This window comes from Gopherus evgoodei, chromosome 5 (genome assembly GCF_007399415.2).
Source record: "Gopherus evgoodei ecotype Sinaloan lineage chromosome 5, rGopEvg1_v1.p, whole genome shotgun sequence".
In the NCBI taxonomy this organism is placed as follows: Eukaryota; Metazoa; Chordata; order Testudines; family Testudinidae; genus Gopherus; species Gopherus evgoodei.
In genome coordinates, this window is record NC_044326.1 from 102672942 (window position 1) to 102692844 (window position 19903).

Genomic DNA, 19903 nt, shown 5'->3' on the forward strand with positions numbered 1-19903 from the left:
GAGGAGGTTGATGGAGCTCAGCCCCTAGTTGCTATGATGAGGACAGTTACCAGCCGTTCTGTACCATCTACCGGGAATGACCAGGAATCATTCCTATTTTTACCCAGGTGCCCCCGGCCGACCTCACCTGAGGCCAGCCAGGAGCACTCACGGGCTGATGGTGACGACGGATATCAGTCTTATTGTACCGCCTGCCACCAGGGAGGGGAGAGGAGTGGATACTGCTCTTCACTGCTGCAGCATCGCATCTACCACCAGCATTCAGTAGACATAGGGTGACATCGAAAAAAGTCAATAAACGATTTCTTTCTCTTTTCTTTCACATGGTGGGGGGAGGGAGTAAATTGACGAGCTATACCCTGAACCACGCTGGACAATGTGTTTGAACCTACAGGCACTGGAAACTCAGCCAAGAATACAAATAGTTTTCGGAGACTGCTGGGGACTGTGGGATAGCTGGAGTCCTCAGTACCCCTTCCCTCCCTCCATGAGCTTCCATTTGATTCTTTGGCTTTCCGTTACGCTTGTCACGCAGCACTCTGTAGCCTGGCGATTTTTTTCAAACACTTTGGCATTTCGTCTTCTGTAACGGAGCTCTGATAGAACAGATTTGTCTCCCCATACAGCGATCAGATCCAGTATCTCTCGCACAGTCCATGCTGGAACTCTTTTTGGATTTGGGACTGCATCGCCACCCATACTAATCAGAGCTCCACGCTGGGCAAACAGAAATGTAATTCAAAAGTTCGCAGGGCTTTTCCTGTTTACCTGGCCACTGCATCAGAGTTCAGATTGCTGTCCAGAGCGGTCACAGTGGTGTACTGTGGGATACCGCCCGGAGGCCAATACCATCCATTTGCGGCCACACTAACCCTAATCCGATATGGTAATACCGATTTTAGCGCTACTCCTCTCATTGGGGAGAGTACAGAAACCGATTTAAAGAGCTCTTTATATTGATATAAAGGGCCTCGTAGTATGGACGGGTGCGCCATTAAAGCAGTTTAACGCTGCTAAAATCGGTTTAAATGCGTAGTGTAGACCAGCCCTTAGGCAAGAAACTGGGACCTGAAAAAATTGGTTCAAATAGAATTATGGAACACTTTTGGGAAGGAACTTGAGATGAGGCTTGAGAGCTATCCTGTCCTTACAAAACACTGTATAAGGGCAGGGCCAGTGCAAGGATGTTTCGCGCCCTAGGTGAAACTTACACATTGCGCCCCCCTTCTTCCCCGAGCCCCTGCCCTGAGGCGCCTCCCCCCTGCTCCGCGGCAGTTTCCCCTCTCCACCCTGAGGTGCCTCCCCCGCAGCAGCTCCCCACCCTGCACCCTGAGGCACCCCCCCCTCAGCTCACCCCTGCCCCGCCTCCTTCCCAAGCATGCCATGGCTGCCTCACTTCTCCCATCTCCCAGGCTTGCGGCGCCAACCAGCTTAGGTGCCGCAAGCCTGAGAAGTGGGAGAAGTGAAGCAGCCACGGCATGCTAGGGGAGGAGGCGGGGCAGGGGTGAGCTGGAGCAGGGAGTTCCCCTGTGTGCCACCCCTCCCCACTTGCTGCAGGCGACCCTCCCCCAGCTCCCTCTGCCTAAATGCTGGCAGCGACCGGGGCGGCCGAAGATCCGGCTGCCGCGGTCGCTGCCGATGAAAATGCTGCCCCCCAAAACCTAGCGCCCTAGGTGACTGCCTAGGTTGCCTAAATGGTTGCACCAGCCCTGTATAAAGGGGACTTACCATGCAGGCCTGCATCTCCTCTACCCTTTGTGCTGACATAATGTTCACTAAAAAAAGCAAGCAGTCTTCATAGGTAAGTAGTAAAGGAGACAAGTTACAAAGAGGGACCCATCAATTCTGCATATTACTATGTTGAGGTCTCAAAAGGGAGAGGGTTTCTGAAATGGGGGTAAAATATGAATACAGCCTTTAAGGAATTTAAAGGATGGGAAAATATTGTGTTGCTCTGGATTGGAGGTGATGTACAGAAACTGCCCTATGGAGCTGTTTCAGAGCTAGCAAATAGTCCAATACTGCTAAAATGGGCGATGTCCAGGGAGACAGCTGGTACTGAGATGCCCAAATAGAAAATCTCTTCCATTTAGCTTTTTACTTCAGGATTTCCTGCTTTACAGTATCACATGAATCTCAGCTTCATAGCTTCTTTCGGTAGACGTCAGCCAGCCAGCATCCTGGCAGTCAGATGTACCAAAGCTCCATTAGGTATAGGATCTGACCCAAGGGAGAATATGTTGGGCTGGGCCAATAAGAGGATCATCAGATCTGAATATCAGAACTGCCTGTTCAATCATCAGTCCTATGTTTGCCTCAGTTTCCTCAGAACCCCTAATATATTCTGGGGATCAGTACAATGGCAGATATGTCCCAATGACCAAGGAATGTGAAAAGCATCTATTAGCAAGCCTAGACTCAAACGCCCTCTGGGGCAAGACTTCAGAGACTTCTTGTTGAGGTCTGTGGCAATCAGGCCTATTCCAAGGAATCCCAGCTTGCAAAAGATGTTCTGCAGGACTGAGTCTTTGACAGACCAGACCACTCACAATTGTCTGAGAGCCACCTACTAAGTTGACCTGCCAAGCTGTTCTGAAGGCTGAGAAGGTGCAGTGCCACTAGTGTGATTTGATTCAGAATACACCAAGTCCAGAGTACCATGTCCTCCTGACAGAGCGGAGACTATCTTACTCCCCTTTGTCTGCAGCCAAGATAAGTTGTTCTTCCACATTACTTTTGTTATCCTGCTTTCTAGGATCAGATGCTGCACTAATTGACCTTGCTATGTTGGTTTATATGGCCTCCTGGGTGGACGGTGGATGTAAAATTAGGAGACAAAGATGCAGGCTTACATGAACACAGCTGCACCTCCCTTTAAGAAAAGGAGTGGCCATTCTGTCAGGAATGCCCTGGATCTGTTGTGTCCTCCCTAACTGGGTAGAGGGTGAAGTTGGTAACAGAGGTGCCTCTACCATTGTACCGACAGCTCAGTACCTGGTGGCCTAGTTATCACCACTCTGAAGCTCTCAAGGAAAGGAGATGCCAAAACTGGGCCCAGAGATAAATCACTCAAGTACCAAATATGCCCTCACTACCACCACACTAGGTACTGATGCATTGGGCACCAAGGAACATGATTCCAAGGTTGCCTGTACAGAAGTGCCAGGTACCAAGGCACTGAGTTCTGAAAGTCCAGTACTGAATGACTGCCATCCACATTTGTGGGCAGCATCAGCATTCTTTTAATTAGTACCAGAGGAGCCCTTCTTAGGTCACTGTCTGTTTTTATTGAATGCAAGATGACTCAGATTTAGACTTGTGCCCTGAATCAGTAGGCACAAAAGAGGGTGACCTATGTCTTGGCTGTACGCTGGAGAGGTGCTCCTTCCTATCCTATCAGAGTTCAAAGCCAGAATAGGGACAAACGACTGAGGCCTCTTGGTCAATATAAACAGAAATCTCAAGGTAAAATCTCTACTCACCGAAGCACTCATGAGCAGAACAACAGACTAGAAGACTTAAGTCTAAATGCATTCTTCTTTTTGGAGTCCAAGGAGTACTTCAAGAGGAACAATTTTAGATGAGCTTTTCCAGTTTTTGAGTCCTCTTAGAGTAAGAGTGACATATGGTACCTATATACTCTCCTAGAAAAAAACGCTACCTAGAGTGCTCATCAGGTGTCCCTGAAGCTTCACATTAGGGGCAAGATTTAAACCCAAGAGATTTCACTTCTGCCATTTTGCTGGAGTCCCTCTACAAGGTGGCAGAGATTGGGGTGTAACAGCCTGAAAATGAGAACCTGAGTAAAATAAGGAATTTATATTTGTGTGTGTTGCCAACAGGCAATAAAACTAACTACTCACTACACAGTGCACAGCGAATTAGGGGGACACTAAAGATGTTCCATCTTGCTGTCATGGTGGTAAGAAGGAATTGAGAGATGGCTGAGCCCGCCCCTCCCTTTAAGCCCTGGGGTGGAGACGAGTGAGGACATCTAGGGTGCAGAAACAGTCACAGATTCTGTTGCCAAAAGAATCTGATCTTATGCACCTGGGGTGTGTGTGTACCTAGAAAGAATTCCATGTGGCTCATCACTTAGAGAAGCACAATTATTTCCTTTAGCAAATTATGGCTAACTAAAATATCTACATGCTCCAAACTACATTTATAGCTCTGTTCTACTTTCAGATACTTTAAAGTTGTATTCAAATAGTATTGCAATATACTATTGTAAATGTACCAACTTGCAGGCTAGAAACTGATGAAGCTTTACCTTAGATTCACAAAACCGACGATCAATTCCATGCTGACACATTATTACAGATTTTGGCCTTTCCAGTTCAAACTCTCGACACATTACATGAAACATAAACATCTGTCCCCATTCCAGAAGATAAGTAAGCTGTAAGCAAACAGCAACAGGATCAGAATACAGTAAGTATTCAAAATAAACTATCAGAGTTCAGAGAAAGAACATTAGCAAAGCTTGAGAAAGAAAAAACTATTAGGAGCTTTATTTTTGCTACCAGATAGCCACTATGGTAATTTTTCTGATTTGACATATAAACTAAGTTTCTGCAGTTTTTCTTTCATGAATGGCAAAGTATACTGTCAAAAATCAAAACTCATCTCTATTTGAAACCAATTTATTTTAGCCAATTCTAAAGCAATGAACTCCCTTTAGGGAAACACTTTTCTTTTTATGTAACTGAATGCTCATTTTTCAAAACTTATAAGCTCATCCTACGTCTTGTCTACATGGTAGGGTAATGCACTCAGCAGAGATGTGATTTTTAAAGTTCACTAATATGTTGTGCATTAATTAATCCGTATAGGTGCTGGTGGTGACACACTAAAGGTTCCCTAACGTACTTTAACATACTACTCCAAATACCCTAGGTTCCAGTGATATCAAACTGCCTCTCATACAACGACTCATCGAAATGGGACACTTTAGCTGTCTATCCCAGACAGTTTGGAAGTAGAGGCAGAGGACCCACATCTCTGAAATGTATCGTCATGAGATGTAGTGTGAACCTGGCCTCTTTCACAGCATGATGTAAAATGCACTCTTTTTAAAATAAGATTTTAATTAACTGCAATTCCCTGGCATTTAGTCTACTTGCTACCTTTTCCTGTCTCCTATCATTAATGCTTGTTCAGTGTTACACAAAGTAACAATATACATGCTCCTATTTGCAGGGAAATGTTGCATGCCATCTAAAGTGCATTTAAATATTATGGTTATGGATATCCTTTTAATATAAGTAACAGTATATACTTGCAAGACTATTCAGTTCAAATCAGGACAATTTCAGGACATTAACACAGATGGCTCTTACACTTGAAACTTCAAGCAGTGCTAGTCTGTATGCTCAGTTGTCTTTCTACCTTCGCACACACCATACTTCAATCTTAGATTTTACATGGAGATTCTCCCTCTCTAGTTTGGTGTTTCAAACTGAATTTTCAGAGTCTTTAATTTCAAGTTACTTTAGCCACAAATGAATCTCAGTTGGGCTGAGCCTACGTACACTTGGCCCCTTCAAAAAAAGATCACATTATATTGGCTTTGCAACAAAGGAATGTGTATACACAGATAAAGCCTTGTACTAAATATGTTACCTAGCATTTCTAGAACATACCTGTGGTGCTGTAACCTTAGCTGTAAGGCAGCCAGCCTGCACATCGATCAGCCAGGCATATTCTAAAGTATCACTTCCCACCGGCAGACCTTCTGCTGAAAACATAGCATGAGCTCGTAGCTGCAGACCTGACAGACTGATATGGCCCTCTCTAAGTAGTTCATCCACAGAGGGTCGCTGTTGAGGAAAAGTAAATTAAAGACTACTATTCTCAAAGAATAACTACACAGGGCTTTGTAATTTTCAATCATCAAAAGATACTTTTTTGACATTAATCCTGACCTATAAAATCCCACTGTTGTCTACACAATGAAAAATAAAAAATAATAAAATTAGAACTTCAGCTAACATGTGGAAGTAAAATAAGTAAGAGTTTATATCATGTCACGTGCAATGGGCCATACAATAATTTGCAAATCTTAAACAGATAAATAAGAGACAAAACAAGTGTGAGTATAGATTCGTTCTGAGAAACCGGTTATCCTTTATGTTAACTGGCTCACATTCTCCACCCCAGACCATCCAAAGTTTTAGAACCCACGTTGCTTATGGTGGGTTAATACATAAATGGTTAATGGATAATACATAAGTTGACTTTCCCTCAAAAAGCAGCAGTGTTTGGGCATCAGTTACAAGAGGACTATACAGCAATGCTAGGTGGGCCAGTTGCCTTCTTTGTTTACACTGGGGACTTCTCAGGTTCTGCACCAGGGGAAAAAACCTCTAAGCCACACCGGTTTCCAATATTATATATTTTACTTACTTGAGTACTATTTAATTAGTGAATTAAATAACTAAGCAAAACCTTGAAATACACAAACAAACCAATTTAGAATAAAGTGGGTAAAAATAAAATAAAATTGATGTAATCAACAGGTTGATTAAACCACTTGAAACCAATAATTCCTTATAGGCTTTATATAATATTTTGGGAAAGCAATGGTCTTGTTTAAGTATCTGCCCTCCAAATAACAGGGCATCATCAATCTCAGTGCCAATGGATATATTTATGTTCCAGCCAAATAGCTTACACAGAGAGAGTCAGAACACTCCCAAGTTGAAGCTGATGTTGACAATATGCTCTGATGCCAATTAAAGCACTCTGTTCAATTTTCAGCTAGTTCGGCTTAATGGTTTTTGGGACACCCAGGACTGTTAGTCACTCTGTTATTCCACCTCCAGAGTAAGGGAGTCTTCCCTATGCCTAGCTGGGTGTCAGATCCCTGACACCGCCAGCCTTACAGCCACTCAAGCACTCTCCTCTGAGCTATGTCAGCCCTGTCTTTGCCTTGCAGGTTAACAATAGATCAGTGGTTCTCAACCTGCAGCCAACTGAGACAGAGATGTGGCCCATGTGACATCCTCAGGACTATACAGGTAATATTGGATGTGGCCTACAATGGTAAATAGGTTGAGAACCACTGCAATAGATGCATCTCAGTCTCCGAGTCCCTTTGAAGTGTTCCCCTATGATTTTCCAGCCCCTGATTCTGGTTATCCACAGAAATTCCAGATCCTCTGCCCCTAAAGATGCAGTGCATTCCAGTTATAAGTTTTACCTTAAAGCATCATTATTGTTATTCCTGTGTGAAACAAAAAATACAAGCATATAGGAATGAAATTAGAAAGGCCGAAGCACAATCCGAATTACTACTATATAGTTTTCTTAAATGCCTTGAAACATTTGTGTGTGTGTGTGTGTGTGTGTGTGTGTGTGTGTTAGAGAGGATACAATCAAAACATGATTCAGTTTTAGTTTCATGGTAAAAATCAGCATTCCTCCAACACGAAAAATACTCATATTACCTGATAGTTGTCATTCAAGAATAAATTCAGTGGGGATAGTACAAGTTGCAGCATGGTCTCCCTAAATCCTTTTTTCATCTCAAAACACAATCTTTCCAAGAAAGCAGTAGGGCATTCAGGACCATCCGTGCTGCCGTGCTAAAATTAAATCAACATATCCTGTTGTGAGAAGTTGTGGATACACAAAACCACTGAGATTGTCAGATTATGAAAAACCTCTGCAGAATGTGACAGTTTTCCTGCAGTGCTTGATGAAAAAGTCTATTACTTTAAACTCCATTTAATATTAATGTACATAGGCTTCTCTACTCTGTGCAAGTGAACTCTTACACACACACACACACACACACACACACACACACACACGATCCCATTAAAATTAACAGGGCTCCATAAAGGTCTCCCTGCACAGATCAGATTGCAGGATTAGTGAGATGCCCTGTTGATTTAGAGAGTAATCATTATGGCTGATGAAAAATAATGACTGACTATCAACTAGATGGAACAATAGTTACTCTCCATTAAATACAAAATGGATTTATACACAGGAATTATCTAATTCTAACTCAATCAGCAAAATCAATCAAGTATCAAATTTCTGCATTCATGTACCTATTATGGAAAAAATATACATAATTTGACCCAAAACCCACCAATGATAAGATAGAACTTAAGAGTTTCATAAAGCACTTGGCTTCACACATACTGTAGTATTGCCCATCATTTTTAAATGCATATCAGTTTTACTATACTTCATAAAATATTTTAAAGGAATTAATAAGTACTTGGTTTCATATGATGTCCAAGATTCCCAAGAGCTTACCACTGGTAGCCGTCCATGCACTTTGTACACATTAACAAGTACAGTAATGTCCCAAGGGCGCAAGGTTAGGGGATGAACTGGTTTGGCTGAACTCTCAATTCCCTTTTTGTCATTCTCCAATCCAACTGCTGTCCACCCAGAGCTTGAAGATGTTGACATTGATAGGACAGGGCTTGAAATGACTTCTTCAAAATCTGTGTACATGTCATCTTCTCCAAAGTAATTTTCCTGGGAAGTGAATTATTGCAGTCATCATTAAAGAAGGTGAATTGTGTCATTAGCAGTATCATGCAACACAAATCTGTGCTTATCCTATAGCCTAGTCCTACCCCTTTCCCCTCGCAATCCCATAAACACTAAGGCTTTAATTCTTCAAAACACTGAAGCCCAGGTGCAACTTTGCTCATAACAGTAGCCCCACGAATTACAGTAGGATCACTCCAGTGAGCAAAGTTAAGCACTTGGCTATGTGCTTTGCAGGAGCAGGGTCTTACAAGATTGTCTTCAAAAGCAACCTCAATCTAGCTATACTAAATTTTACTTTCAGTACTGTGACACAAATGCCTGGTTGGAAGTAGAGCCCTGCATCGGGACTGGACCCATTGTCATAATAGTGGGAGCAGGATAAAAATTCAAGAAACAAAGCGGGTCGGAGTGGCTATGTGGGGCGGGATGACAGAGGAATGACAACAATAGGTTTTCTGTGCAGCAAACAGCACATACTCTCCGGCCAGCAGCCGCCACTCTCCAGTTGCCCAGTTCTGATGACAGCGCCACCGTCAGAAGCAGCACAGAAGTAAGGGAGCAATCGTGGGATCTCCTTGCCTGTTTTTGGGGATGGTGACACATGGGGACCCATCCCCTTTGCACGATAATGCAGGGGCTCTCCAGCCATTTGCATGGAGGGTTAGAGGTTTCCCTGCCCCACCAAGAGATTAGGAGACGCAGGGGCTGCTCATCCACTTGTAAGGGTGCGTGAGGATTCTGATCCCTCTGCATGGGTGAGTTGGGAGGGTGGGGGGTTCCGGGCCCATTACACAGGGGTGCATGGAGTGGGTTCTGGTGGGAAGACATCTATTGAGAGTAGCACCTCCAGCTATTACTGGGACCATTTTAGAGCTCTGCAACAGGACTGGTATCCCACAAATCCCGCTGCCATAATAGCGGAAGCAGAATAAAAGGTCAGCGGGAGCAGGTGAGAATATGAGTGAAAATTGTCAAGTGGGACAGGAGCAGGATTAAAAAAAGTATTCTGGTGCTGGGCTATAGTTGGAGGTACTGCTAGATAGATGTTGATTTTTTAATTTATTTTATGAAGAAGTACAGCCTACAGCGGTCAAACATGAACAACAGTCATCCAGTACCTCTTCCCAGACCCATCTATTGTTGCAAGTTTTACAAGCCTGCAGCATATCAGAGGTTCACAAATTCATCCTCTTGGGTCAAACATTCACTTTGCTACTAAGCGAATCCCCACTCAATTAACTCAAACAGAAATAACTATTGTCAAATTATTTTGGGAAGCTCGAACCCCACCCTAATGAGAGATTTCCTACGTTTTATTTATAAAGTGTGTCAGAACCAGATTTTTAAAAGTTATGCGTGGGTTTTTTTTGTTGTGTTGGGGTTTTTTTTTCAGAAAAAGGTAAGAAATGCTGTAGAAAATTAAAGTTAAGTTAACAAGTTAGATATTTCAAGGAGAGGTTTTGGACAACAAAAGGTTGCTACTAAATGACATTTTCAGGTTAATTAAGTACTTTGGGAAGAGGTGCTGGACTGAGTACCCTGAAGAGTGAAGTCCTCTCTTTAGCCACAGAATGATCATGGCACATGCATAAGTAGTGCTACCTCACGTATTCTGGAAGAGGCCACTCTAGGGGTAAGATAATTCAATCTCCATGTATAGCCAATTAATGTCAACTCTAGTGGCGGTTTTTGAGCTGTACACACTCGTCAACTGGGAACCAGACTGAGTCCAAACTTATTTCACACAGACCACCAGTCTTCAGCTTTGCAAGGATATTTTTGTCATTACTAATCTGAGATAAATTTGAATTAATGACCATGAGATCAAGAGATCTATATCCAATTACTATTCTCTTGAGTCACAAAATATATACTTTAATTTTTAGAAAAAGATAGTCAATTTTTTTTTAAATGGAAGAATTAATTCCTCCCCTCCCCACATTTAAATAAATATTGCAAGGGGAGAAAAGCCATTTACCTTCATCCTATAAGAAGACAGACAATTAATGACCAGGCTGAGGGGCAAATGAGGATAATTTTTTAAAACTCAAATGTGTACACTAAAATTTTATGTTTAGTTGTATCCGTCTATCCTCACCCTTCACGTCACTTGCCTTCCAAGACCTCAATCCCATGTATGTTTAAGCATGTGAGACAATGTCAAGTAAATCATAAAGAGGTGCTATCTAATATCAAGAAGGAAAATAGACTCATATCCTCCAAACCCTGGGAAAAGACCTGCACAAAAGGCATATTCCAAAGACTGACCTGGGACATGCAATATAATTCAATTATACTAGTTCTTTCTAAAGTGGTTTATGCATTAAAATGCTATGCAATGCACTCAAAATAAGAAGCTTTCACCTCAGAAGCTCCTAGGGTGACCAGATGTCCTGATTTTATAGGGACAGTCCCCATTTTGAGGTCTTTTTCTTATATAGGCTCCTATTATCCCTCACTCCCATTCCGATTTTTCACACTTGCTGTCTGGTCATCCTAGAAGCTCCACAATACAGTCTCTCCAACCCCCTCCCTTTATTTTATTTTATTTTTGGAACAGTCACTTAAATGTTTTCCTAATTTCAGAGGATATTTCTCTGCAGGAGCTGAACGTTGTGACAGAGACAGAACTGGCAGAAGTATATTAAGGAAGGACCAGCACAGGGTATCAAAAATACTGATAACTTGCTGCTAGAGTCTCTCGTAGAGGATACAAAGCACTATAAGCATCCATTAGAAATTGGTGAATTGAAGAAACAGAATGTTCCACATTAAAGGGCTTCACAGCTAGAAGAACTGAAAGTCATATTAAACTTTGAAAAATATATACGCAACTGAAACCTCCCACACACAGAATCCGTGAACACAAAATGAAAATTAAAAAACAAAAACAAAAACCAACCATATCACACAAAAGTCATTAAGAAGCAAGTAAAAACAAAAAAAAGAGAAAGGTACGTTGCCAGCAAAGTTGGACTAAAAGAACCTAAGCACAAATGACAAAAATACTAGAAAGTATAACAAATGGGAACACTTGGAAAGACTGCCATTCATTTATATTTTCAAACAGCATTTCAGTAGTTTTAGAAGACAGTTTTAGAAGACCCAAGCACTTGCATTCCCTGTTTTATGACATAATATTGCTTATAAATACCATAGGAGTTCAGCCTCAGAGGAGGAGGAAGCTTCCTCCCGAAAATAAGAGTTCCAAGAAATGGGAAACTATCATGTGAATCTCCAGAGTTTTACACTAACAGGGGCCAGAACAAAAACTTCCAATCATGCCACCCCTTATGTAGATGCTACAGTATAAATATATCGTGAGATGGGGAAGGTTTTTCAAAAGCACTTCATATTAATCTAATTCTACTCCCACAACATTCAGTAGTTAAAATCCCACTGACTTCAATGAGAGCACTGCTAAGTCGCTGGTGAGCACTTTTGAAAGTCCCACTGAAAATTCATAACTTATACAAACATCCAAAATTCTCTTTCAATCTATGAAAGTGTCTCAGAACAGCCAAGAAAGCTGGTTACTTAAAAGGCCTTGCAATTTACCCGTCTCAGAAAACTCTGCTCTGCCCTGCAATGAAAGCCTACTAAAAGAACTGATCATAGAGCCAACCTGCTTTACTCCAAGCAGATTTCTGAGCACATGAACATTTCCTAATCAATCGAGATTCACATGTTCGCTTCCTTCCCTTTTACACCAGAAAGACAACAACAATTCCCACTCTACTCCCATTTCCCCTAGAACAGCTGTTCTCAACCTTTCCAGATTACTGTACCCCTTTCAGGAAGCTGATTTGTCTGGCACACCCCAAGTTTCACCTCACTTAAAAAGTGCTTGCTTACAAAATCAGACATAAAAATACAGAAGTTCACAGCACACTATTACTGAAAAATTGCTTACTTTCTCATTTTTACCATACAATTATAAAATAAATCGCGCCCCTCAGGTTGAGAAACACTGATTAGTAATAATATAGGGCAGTATAAACAAGTTATTATCTGTATGACATTTTAGTTTGTACTGACTTCACTAGTGCTTTTCGTGCAGTCTGCTGTAAAACTAGACAACTACCTAGGCGAGTTGACATACCCCCAGAAGACCTCTGCACACCCCCAGGGGTATGTGTACCTCTGATTGAGAGCCACTGCCCTAGAAGAAGGCACAGCCACAAAGAAGAGGGAGGAAATGGAAGCATTTTTAAATGGAAACATTAATATCCAAGAAAATAAATAAAAAATATTCTGTTTTATATGTCCTTAAAGGGTATGTCTTTAAAATTTTAATTTACTCTAATATTTTCCCACCTACTATGCATCACTAAAGACATTTCAAAGAATTCAATATACTGCAGAAATCAGGAGTCTCTAAAGAACTGCTGTCCCGAAGCAGAACCCTGTGCATGCTGGGTCCAAGTTCTGCAAAGATACTTAAAAAAAATTAAGGATGCTAATTAGACATCTGTTTAGTGTAATTTGGTAGGTCAATTTGAATTTTTACTACCAAAAACCAACATCAAAGATCTCATTGAATTAACAGTTAAGGCTGAAATGATCCTTTCATGCTCCCTGTTGTGCCCATATATAGCAGCATCCAGTAAGAGACTAATCACTCCCTGTTCAAAGAGTCACACAATACTTATGTGTAACACTGACAGACCCCAGGCGTTGTTAGATGAGATTGAATTTGGGGCCTCTGGAGCTTAGCGCCTGAGTCTCTACCACATGAGCTAAAAGCCAACTGGCTGTTAGCTAAAACTGTAGAGCAGACTCATTTAACTCTTTCAAGTGGTCTCAGTCCCACTAGACGGGACAGAACACCACACCAGAAGGTGTGTGGCTTATATGTGCACAATGGGGACTACATCTCTACCCGATATAAGGCTGTCCTCGGGAGCCAACAAAATCTTATCACATTATAGGTGAAACGGCGTTATATCGAACTTGCTTTGATCCGCCAGAGTGTGCAGCCCTGCCCCACCCCCCTGGAGTGCTGCTTTACCGCATTATATCCAAATTCGTGTTATATAGGGTCGCGTTATATTGGGGTAGAGGTGTAGTTAATGATGCATTATCAGCTTTAACTTTGAATTTCCTGGATTTTGACAAGGTAAAAAGAAATCCAAAAAATCTACTAGGACCAAAAAAAAAAAAAAAAAAAAAACACCTCTCTCTCTCTCTCTCCCACACACACGAGCAAGACAGTGCAATATAAATTTTCACCCTGTGAGTTTGCGATGAGTGCAATACTCCTAAGTAACAAAGTCACAAGTGAGTTATGTACACTGAAACAAGTGCTGATACAAATCTTTATTCCATATCATCATTTATCCTGCACATAACACACACTGTTACAGAAAAGCTATTTCAGGCATTTTCTAGTGTTTAAAAATATATATATTCTCTATCACATGGCTGTCATTGCCAATATTACACCACACACCCATTAGAAAAATCACAGTTTTTATTTGAGACAGAGGACTCCATGGTTTTTATTTGTTTAACAACACTAAAAAGATTCTGCATGGGACTGCTCTTATTCTAAGTAAGCTGTATTTTATCTGATTAAACCTGATCATACTTGAGTATGGTTAACTTCAACTAAATGCCAAAACAAGGTTCTTAGCCACTCATGAGAAGACCTTGTTACAAGCTTGTTCTCTTATACTGTATTTGCTGCTTTATAAAATCAAAGTGGTTTGAACTTCTAATCATGTTAAATATTTATTCCCTACTTGTAAGAATGGTGTGTGCTACTTTTATTCATACCTTTATAAACAGAAAGGCGTTTAGTAGAGGTCCATACAGGGTTATCTGAGAATCTGGAGAGACTTCTAGTTCCACATGTAGCTTATCAGGTGGAAGTTCTGAGGGATCAACAGGAAGGCGAGCTGAGGCTGTGTGAGAGGAAATGATTCTATCGGCTGTCTTCTGTGATGGCCTTAGTACAGATAACATAGTTTCTTCCATTTCTGACACTTAGGAATAAACAAAAAAAGTAAATCTTTTGAATTTACTTGTGAATTTCTGCAAATGAACATTCATTAAGTTAGAACAGATTTGTAGTTTTGTAGTGTAGGTGGCTATCAGACAACTGATATTTCTATAATGTAGAATAAATACATTTATCTAAGCAAACAATGAAAAATCAAGTAATTTTAACAAAGAGTATGAAATGTTTTATTCAACAGCTACTGTGCACAAGAGAGCCAATATCTTTAATTTAAATTATGGAAAAAACTATTTTGTTATTATTCTTTTCTCTCACTTTTAAAATAAAATTGGTGTGACTTTCAGTTGTATGGGTATTCGGTTTCCCACAACCATGCAGCTATTGCAGAAGAATAGAGAATAAAAGAACATAATACAAATAAATATCTATATTGATGACATTGTGGGCCTAAACTTGCTCCCACGGAACAACCAAAATATTGCAATAACAAAGATGAGAAATGTATAGTTTATTTCCCATCCTTTCTTTTTAATTCAGAGCATAGTGTGGATGGAGTTGACTTATGGTTTGGGAATTGGGATTAAACAGACAAAGAAAAAAGAAAAGTCATTAACCTTTGGGTTTGTAAGGCTTCGCTCTGGAGCTACAAGTTTCTGCTAGGAAAGCCTGTAAATTCCTTGCTCCGAAAGAAATAAGCTTGCAGCTCTCCCAGTGTTGTTTGTAAGACTCAGTGTTCACTGAACTATTTTAACTATGCACATGTATCCAGTGCATCTTTTAAGGAGACACCTTAAACCCAACTTGATTTTCTACTGTGAATACTCAGCACTTAATTTTAAAATGGCCATTATTTGGTTACATGCCATGATGAGAAAGCAGATTATATGTGTCTCTTTCTTACTCAGATTTGTTCCCTGTGTCCATTCAGAATTTTAACTGATTTGTCAGAAAATAAAAATTTACTAATTTTACACTCCCATTTGCACTATAGACCTAGTATAGCTCTAGAGAAGTGACCTGGATTCTCTTCTCATTTATGCATCATCAGTGCAATTGTTAATCAAGTTTCAGCTGCTATATCTGATGTGAAAGCTTGCAGATCCATATTTAATTGCAGGGCTGGGAGTTAGAAAACACTGACTTGTAAATGAAGCAAATTTGGTATACAAGTCACTGACAAACTTGGAACCCAGAGCTCCAAGCTGCATCTTCATCCTGGAATTACTTCCAGAGAAATCCCTTTCAGATCTGGTCTTTAATTTTAAATCTGTGCTTCTAAAACTCACACGGAAGGACTTATCTTGCACTACTTAAACCTCCTGTAGTCCTTTTTAAAACCTACCTTGGCCCAATCACAGATTCAAATTACTGCTAAAATCACCTCTATGGTTTGTCATTATGATACCATTCAACACTCAGAGACATTTCACTGGCTCTCACTTTACCACCACATCCATGGCAAACTTCTTAGCCTTACTTTTAACACCATTTTACAACTTGCCCCTGCAGATTATCATTTTCTCTTGGAGTTTATTGTATGCCCCCTCAAACCAATAATTCCAACTTCCCCTGTCCATTTACCCCACAAGCACCTTCACAGTTTCATCCTTGCCAACACTTTTGCATGAAATACCTTCCGTTAATCAATCTGTAGCACTCCTAAACCCATCCTCTTGGCTCACTACTACTGCAATATCTAGTAAATTGCCAACTGAAAATGGAAACATCAGTAGCCAGCACATTCCTGTTTTTAAACCTACTTCCATCTCTGCCTATGAAGGTACAATACTGTAAGAGCTGAATAATATTACAAAATTACCTAAAAAATAGAAAGACCGCTGGGAAAACCAACTACAGGGCAAAATTAACATGCCCCATAATACTGTCTTCCAAACAACAAGAAATTTTTGGATTTGTGAAACGACTCATTTAGCAGAAGTGCTCTATTTCTTAGGTAAAGGGCAAGGTTAGATTAACAAGTTTGAACAAGTCTAATGCATTGTTACCTGCTTTTCACTTAGAGAAACGATGCATCTTCTTAACATTTGAAATTGAAGAGCATGCTTTTGATTAAGCTGGTTCAACTCAATGATTCAGGTTATCCCACTTGACAAGAATTGATAAGTCTGTGTAACCCACAAGCTTAATACTGTGGCATTGGATTGTGTTTTTCCAGGGCAGAGGGAAAAGATCAGTAGGGAGGAGACATGGATATTAAATAGATACTCTGTCGGTACACACATGCAGAGTAGGGCAATTCAGTTAGAAGGACCCAGAAACTTTCAGACTATGTGTGGGAGTTACCCGACATGCTCTGCACGTCCTGAAGCCATATATGAAGTTTCCATTGTGGGCAAGCCACCTACCAGGTCATACTCTAGGTACCCTTGAGAGCTTAGCTATAGTGCGGGGGAGGAGGAGAGACTATAAATATAGGAGTTACAGATGGTACAGTGGACACAGCACTGATTGATACAGGAGCAAGAGTTGTCTACTATGATGGGTGGGTCCCAAGCCCTGTACCTCTTTATATAGGGGTCAGCACTATTCTAGATTTACTAGGGCAGCTCTCCAGTAGGATAATGTTTGGTTCACCGCAGTGTGTTTTATGGACCTAGAGGAAGTGCTTGGGGGGGGGGTGGCAGGAGAAGACAGCATCTGTCACCAATAGAGCCTTACATTTGGCTATCAGCTAACTGCTCTAAACTGGGATTCTGTCAGAGAGAAGAAAAAAATGGGGTAGCACTTAAATGAAATGAGGGTTTGTGCATTCTTGCCTGACTTACAAGTCTTGGCAGGCCTTATGGCAGAGGTGGGCAAACTGCAGCCTGTGGGACCCTCCTGCCTGGCCCGAGCTCCTTCCCCAGGAGGCTAGCCCCTAGCCCCTCCTCTGCTGTTCCCCCTCCCCGCAGCCTGGCGCAATGCTCTGGGCGGCAAGACTGCATGCTCTTACCGGGCAGCACAGCTGCAGAACCCGGGCCTGACTCGGTTCTCTGTGCTGCGCGGTGGCGTGGCTGGCTCCAGCTGGGCAGCGCGGCTGCCTGTCCTGGTGCTCTGGGTTGCGCGGCTGTAGTGCCGCCAGCCACCGGTGCTTCAGGCAGCGTGGCTGTAGTGCCGCCAGCAACCAGTGCTCCAGGCAGCATGGTAAAGGAGCAGGGAGCAGGAGGGGTTGGATAGAGGGCAGGGGTGGTCGATGTCAAAGGGCAGGGGTGTGGATAGGGGTCGGGGTGGTCACAGGGCAGAGAACATGGGGGGTTGAATGGGGGCAGGGGTTCCGGGGGGGGCAGTCAGGAATGAGAAGAGGCGTTGGATGGGGCGTCAGGGAGCAATCAGGGCGGGGTTCCAGGGGCACTCAGAGGACAGGGATCAGGGGGGTTGGATGAGGCAGAAGTCGCAGGGGGGTCCATCAGGGGGCGAGAAGCAGGAGGGGTCGGATAGGGGCTGGGGCTGGGCCATGCCTGGCTGTTTGGGGAGGCACAGCCTCCGCTAACCAGACCTCCATACAATTTTGGAAACCCGATGCAGCCCTCAGGCCAAAAATTTTGCCCACCCCTGCCTTATGGGGAGAAGATGGCATCCTATACAAAGAGAGCCTTATTGAGATTCAGGGAATTGATATTTTATATGCTGATCCCAATCCCTGTACACTTTGGATACAGGTTCTGTTTCTCCAGCAACTGAGAGGATCGCTCAGCTATTGAGCCAAGAGCTGGAATACTGTTAGCTGTGGAGATCCTCAGACTGTTTGTTTTGCTGATGGGGTTCTGAAATGTCTCAAACTCTGAAGAGTCCAGCTGATACACAGCACACTAGGGCCACACTATTAAGAATAAGAAATCATCTCAGAGAAGATCAGGGGGGAATGTGTTTTGATGTGTGCATTAAAGTATAGAAAAATCTTATGTTAAAACATTAGATTTTAAATGTTTGTAAGAGAAGCAAAAGGGGGAAGTTTGTATATGGAACTCTCCAATAGCTTTTGTTTAAACATTATTCATAGTATTGTAAACAGTATTTACAATGTTTTTTTGTGCATTAAATGTTTGTTTACTTTCTCTTTGAAAATTAACCGAGAATTATTAACATCCGTTTACCATTGTTTTACTCACAATAGCCTAACTCTTTGCATGCTTTTTGACAAGTCCGGAAAAGATGGAACTCTGCCCTGTGCTTAACAAAGAGTTAAGCTGAGGTCCAGGAAGAAGGGGAATGTAAAGTTATTCAAAATATTGCCTGAGCATTACATCTGCATGCTTTCAATTTCTTTGGTAAAAAATACAATTTTAAATCAAAATGACCATATTAAGTCACAGGTTTTTTTGCAATCACTCTTAAAATACCACAGAAATGAAGTGACACTTACATGATTGCTTCAACTGTTCATCTGCCTTCTGTGGATAAATTGGATGCCAAGTGTAGTCAATTGTGAATGTAACACTTGGTACAGTCCAGCATTCAACCCATCCAGCCCTATCCGAAAGAAATATATTTTTTAAAGTACCCATTGTTTCATATTTTCCTTTTGCATACAGAAAGACAACAGAACCAATAATGTTCTACCCCAAACAAAAATATACAAGGAGCTAATATATATTCCATGAGCTAATAGAACTCACTCTTCTTGAGTAATATTCCTCCACCTGGGCTTGCCTGTTTTTTGACCACTTTGACATTCAGCCGAAATACAGGATTCAGGACTTATTTTATTAGGATGACAATCTTTCACCAACATAAAAAGAGAATATTTACTAGGATGGCAATCTGGTAGAAATAAATGAAGATCGACATCTTCTCCCTACAAATGAAATATTAACAATATTCATAACTTGAACTCCAGCTACTATTTGTACGGTTCTATGCATCAGTATAGACAAATTAACTGCATGCAACAAGGAGATGCAAGGTCCTGATTTTCAGAAGTGCTGAACATTCACAGCTCCCACTGATTTCAACCAGTCAGAGGTGCTCAGAACTTCTGAAAAAAATCATGCTCCAAGTGACTTGCTCATGGCCATATAGCACATCCAGGAATAGAACACAGGAGTCATGATTTCTAGTCACATGTTCTGATCTGACCTCTAGAGCACACTGACACATTAATGTCCTTTTCATCATAAAACTTCAAAAATGTAATATTTAATTCAAGTCCCCAAAACCCTAGAATCTGAAGATTTCAAAGAGGAAGCATGGAACAGGGACTTCTGCAGGGCTGCTTCGGATCAACTGCAGATGCTCCATGCTCTTCCAGACCCAGCAACAAGTTGGAAGGTTTCTGAAATAAGCGAGGAGATTCCAGATGGTGGGATGTGAAGTAGGAGAGGGAAGGTGTCTGAGCTGTGAAGAGGTTAGGTGAAAGGAAGAGGGGAGTTTCTCAGACTGGTGTGGCATATTTCTGAGCAAGTGCGGTTTAAGTTGAAGGAA

General features: G+C 41.7%; 1 protein-coding gene across 1 annotated transcript in view; it reads right to left on the minus strand.

Annotated features, from left to right (window-relative positions):
• KIAA1109 (KIAA1109 ortholog) overlaps positions 1 to 19903 on the minus strand; it is a 236674-nt gene that overhangs the window by 131055 nt on the left and 85716 nt on the right. Inside the window, 7 exon segments of the mRNA XM_030564256.1 lie at positions 4274 to 4402; positions 5646 to 5822; positions 7452 to 7589; positions 8275 to 8502; positions 14299 to 14507; positions 18846 to 18952; positions 19099 to 19277. Coding sequence (XP_030420116.1) covers positions 4274 to 4402; positions 5646 to 5822; positions 7452 to 7589; positions 8275 to 8502; positions 14299 to 14507; positions 18846 to 18952; positions 19099 to 19277 — 1167 coding nt within the window.